Source organism: Limulus polyphemus, unplaced genomic scaffold (genome assembly GCF_000517525.1).
Source record: "Limulus polyphemus unplaced genomic scaffold, Limulus_polyphemus-2.1.2 Scaffold3713, whole genome shotgun sequence".
Taxonomy (NCBI): domain Eukaryota; kingdom Metazoa; phylum Arthropoda; class Merostomata; order Xiphosura; family Limulidae; genus Limulus; species Limulus polyphemus.
This window is the reverse complement of record NW_013669323.1, coordinates 103,827-108,853: the sequence shown is the minus strand read 5'-3', so window position 1 is coordinate 108,853 and position 5,027 is coordinate 103,827. Positions and strand designations below refer to the sequence as shown.

The 5,027-nt window shown below is 34.7% G+C and overlaps 1 protein-coding gene across 1 annotated transcript in view; it reads left to right on the top strand.

Annotated features, from left to right (window-relative positions):
* LOC111088416 (equilibrative nucleoside transporter 1-like) overlaps window positions 1–5,027 on the top strand; it is a gene marked incomplete at its 5' end in the record, with an annotated part of 18,611 nt that overhangs the window by 12,853 nt on the left and 731 nt on the right. Inside the window, 3 exons of the mRNA XM_022398474.1 lie at window positions 2,388–2,427; window positions 3,787–3,854; window positions 3,948–4,062. Of these exons, the coding sequence (XP_022254182.1) occupies window positions 2,388–2,427; window positions 3,787–3,854; window positions 3,948–4,062 (223 nt within the window). The remainder of the gene's footprint in view (window positions 1–2,387; window positions 2,428–3,786; window positions 3,855–3,947; window positions 4,063–5,027) is intronic.

The following is a 5,027-nucleotide window of genomic DNA, read 5'->3' as shown; positions in this document are numbered from 1 at the left end:
GCACAACTGCTGTGAGTAAGATGGTAAACTGTAATTTGTATTAGTTTATTTATCTCACACCAGATCAGAAATAGCCTGGGTTTTTTTGACATAATATTATTTATTAGATTAATATTTCGTGGCGATGAAAAACCAATGATATTTTCAAAAAGATTAAAACAATTGGTTTGTTAAAAGTGATTGGATATATTTCAATATTTACATTTTTTCCAGCCACCATCAAGACCAAAAATGGCAGTCAGCCTTTGTGCTCTTCGAGTAATATTCACACATCCTCGAACACTTCTATTGTTCTGTTATTCAAGACCAATATCTGCTTCGTCATCCTCAATGTGATATTCGGTCTTTCCAACGGTTTCCTTTGCTCTGTTGTAATGACACAAGTCCAGAGTAAGTTTCTTGGTTTGCCTTTTGCGCAAAGCTACATGAGGGCTAATTTAGCAATGAAATACTAGAGAGAAGGCATTATAATGCCCCCACAGCTGAAAGTGCGAGCATGTCTGGTGGGATGGGGATTCGTACCTGCTACCCTCATATTGCGAGTCAAGCACTCTAACCACCTGGCCATGCCAGGCCATTTTAGGTCATACTTACACGACTATTCTTTTTACTCTATAATTGGATACAATTGTTCAATACAACCTCGCCTTTTACATCCTATACAGACATTTTTTATAACTATCTAACAGGAAATTGACAAGGTCATGTCTCAGGCATTTTTTTCAACTTGTACTTACATACAATGGAAGTCGTTTTGAATATCTTAAATTATATATTTTTAGGCATCACATCTTGTAATGTAATGAAATTTTCAAGATTTTTTATAGCACACTTATGTGACTCACGCTATACTTTATACAACACATGGTGTTTTCATTTTAAGGTCATTCTTACACAACTGTTATTGGATCACCACTCTTTCCAATCCTAGCAGACATTTTAATGAAAGACTTTGTAGAAAGAGCCTTCTCATCCATACATATAAACATAAGTTTCTACAGACGTTATATTGACAACATTTTCATTATCTGGCCCCACAGTCATGAAAACTTAATAGCCTTCCTAGAACATCTAATTTCTATACACAAAAGAATCCACCTCACCATGGAAATAGAGGAACAAAACAGCCTATCATTTCTTCACATATTCATCAGCAGACAAGAGAAAAAAATCACCAGAACTGTATACAGAAAATCCACCCACACAAACAGATACCTACACTTCCATTCCTGTCATTCAAATTCTATAAAATGTGGTATAATCCAATGCCTAAACAAAAGAACAGAAAAATTTGTGATAAGTCATCCATCACAACAGAACGCAAAAAGATCATATAGTTCTTTAAACAGAATGGTTACACCTTCTACTTTATCAAAAACTCCCTGAAAAAGACCACAACAGAAAGAAAAGATGATGGAAACACTACCGCTACTACCATTTACCTCGCCTACCTGCAAAAATTCAGTGAAAACCTCGAATGCATAGCAAAAAAAGTCAACATAGACATCTGGTGGAAATCTTACAATACATTAAGATCCATTCTTATGAAAATAAAACAGAAACCTACAAATTAGAAACACAAAAACACCATTTATGAAATTCCATGCTCCTGCAATAAAACATACGGTAGAGAAACGAGAAAGAAGACTTGCAACAAGACTAAAAGAACAACATAAAGACAGTAGAAGACTCAAGAAAACACAAAATCCAGCCATTGCACAACACACCATGTCAACAGCACACAAAATAAACTTGGTGAAAACTAGAATCATCGAAACAGACAAATTTTGGAAGACAAGAAATATTAAAGAATCATTTTACATAAACACAACAAAGCCTTCACTAAACAGAGATTCCAGATTAAAGGTAAGTAATCTGTGGCTACCATTAGTTGAATCTACAGGAAGTCTCTCCACCAATCAGAAACAGGGATAAACCAACCAATCCACAGTCCACCAGAATACTATAAAGAGTGAAAACATCATACACACACTGACCTGAAGGCAAAAGGCAGAAGAATTTCTAAACATCATCCTCTACACTTGTGTTTCTACAATAGGCAGTTGCTGTCCATTCAACTAAATACCAAGGTCATGTTTGTTTATTTCCGCCGCCAGATGGTCATACTAACTACTCGTATCGTTACAACTAAGAAATACAGTCTGAATGTGAAAACAGTGCAATGTATCATTAAGAATAAGAAATACAGTATGAACGTGAAATAAGCAAAACGTATTGTTAATAGTAAGAAATACTATCTCATCGTGGAAGCAGTGAACGCATCATTGACAGTAAGAAATACTATCTGATCGTGAAAGCAATGATACATATAATTAATAGTAAGAAATACAGTCTGAACTTCTGTTTTCTTTCATTTTCTTTATTAGAGTTTCTTCAAGCACTACCTATCAATTCAAGCTGGCTGTGGTGAGTATTTTTCATGGATTGTTTAAGATTAGAAGAACGTTAACTCATCACTGAGCATTGTTTACTACATTTGTAACAGGAAGCTAGTGAAGGAGATTTGAGGATGTTTTATATTTATTTCTGGTATGCTACTCAAAATAAGATAGCTCACCATTGGAATTTTTCATGAATGGGGAGAATTTAAAAAAATCATTTGACTAACATGATTTTACTTGGTCGAGAGGGGATTTCTGGAGCTGTTAAATTAACTTTCTCTCCCTCTTTTTTTTTCTAATGTAGCAGCTAGTGAAAGCCATCTACTACAGAGAGTTTAGTACCTTACGCTATGGAAATTTTGATTATATAATTCAACAAGTCACCTGTCAACCACAACCAAAATAAAATTGCAGTGAAATGGCATGGATAAGAACTACATTTTTTTTACATTGTTTGGCATTACATCTAAAATATGATGCTACCTAAAACTGATTGCTTTAAGGAAGGCTATGTAAAAGCTTTTTTCTGACGTAAACTATTTATACACTCAGATCATAAAGATGTGTTTAGATCGGAGATTTAGAATTTCCAAGATGGGAATATCCCTTGTACTTCATAACATTGGAAATCAAAGGAATATGGCTCAAATAGATGCACCAGAACCATCTAGAAAGAGATCTGCAACAATTATATCCAGCCATGTAAAGCAAAGTACGACGTCTTTCAACAGATGAAAGCCATAAATATAAAGATCAATGGCAAAATCATGCACTACCCCTGATAACAATATGTGAATTGAAAATAAGTCTCCATCTGTAAAAGTGGAAGAAGTCACGTAAACACAAGTTGCTTCTATGACATATTCCTTGAACTGTAACATACCTCAACCTTCTAGAAGAAGAAAATGGGTATTTAGCTATTCCAAAGTAAGAAGACATATCAATCAAGTCCTCAATAGATTTCTGTGTGATCAGATTGTGTATATGGGCGCTGGGAAACCATCAACCTTGTACACTAGTTATATTATGGAAACCATGCAAGGAGGAATGGTGTGCTTTGAACATTACAGCCTTACGACATAGCCTATTACAACTAAAATTACGCTGCAAGGCTATTGTAAGTATGTACAATCGTTAGATAAATCATATACGAACATGAAACATGGACTGTAATGACCTTGCGAGGCTCTAAAATTGTTTTAATATAACGTACCCAACTCTTCACATTACGAGAAATGTGTTTCATGTTAGAATCAAATTATATATTCCATTTCAATGTTGCAGAACACTGCTGTTTTTATTCATGTTACGTATTTTTCACGATACTTAAATTCTACATTAACAAACAATACATTCGATTGCTTGATTTTACTTTTCTATTTAGGAAATTATTTGAAAATAAACGAAAGTGAAGAAATTAGAGACGTGCCCCTACTGAAAGTCTTTCAAGACGTAAGTAAGAAGTAGAATTGTTCTGTTGAAAAATAGATAAATATGTGTTTGTATCATCAACAGTCAGCTCACTGATTATTTTTTCTTTCCTAGATAATACTTTATTTTATTGGAATTGTGTTGATATTCTGGGTGACCTTGTCAGTTTATCCAGCAGTCACTGTGTTAGTAGAGTCTGTAAGTAAAGAAAGTGGATCTTCCTTTACGGGTTAGTAAGAATTTTTTTTTCGGTGATAAATTAAATATTGTGTTTATGATAATTTAGCAAGAAGTAAAATATGAACAGTTCAATGCACAAGAATGTTTTGGTTGTAAACTTCAAAACATCCAAAAATAAGGTTCCTTTCTTCCTTTATTTAATCACCTCTTGTATAATTAGTTTTATTCGGAAAAGTGTAAGTTAGTGTATTGCTCGCTTAGTAAATTTATAATCTAATCCTTAACCTGATGGTAAGAAACACCCATGTACACTAAGAAAGACCCCAAAAAATGTGTAATTATCACTAGACCCATTACCCCGGAGAATGTGCAGTTAACACCATTACCCCAATCCAAACCGATTACCCTGTATTATGCGTAATCACACCAGACCCATCACTCTGTAAATGTGTAGTTAACACCAAACCCATTTCTCTGGAGAATATTAAGTTAATACTAGATCCATTGCCCCAGAGATTGTTTTGTTTTAACCCCAGATCCATTACCCCGGAAAGTGTGTAGTTAATCCGGACCCATTACCCGGAGATTGTGTAGTTAACTCCAGATGCATTTCTCCAAAGAATGTATAATTAACACCAAACCCATTTCTCTGGAGAATATTAAGTTAATACTAGCTCCATTGCCCCAGAGATTGTGTTGTTTTAACCCCAGATCCATTACCCCGGAAAGTGTTTAGTTAATCCGGACCCATTACCCGGAGATTGTGTAGTTAACTCCAGATGCATTTCCCCAAAGAATGTATAATTAACACCAGGCCCATTATATCGAAGAATGTGTAGTTAAAATCAGACTCATTACATCGAAGAATGTGTAGTTAACTCCAAACCCGTTACCCAAGTGCACATACAATGTAATCTTTCAGTACATTCCGTGCTAGGTGTGTTCAGTTTTTCTTATTTATTGTGTTAACTTTGGAACCAAGCAGAATTTTCTACTTCCAATAGGCACAATGTT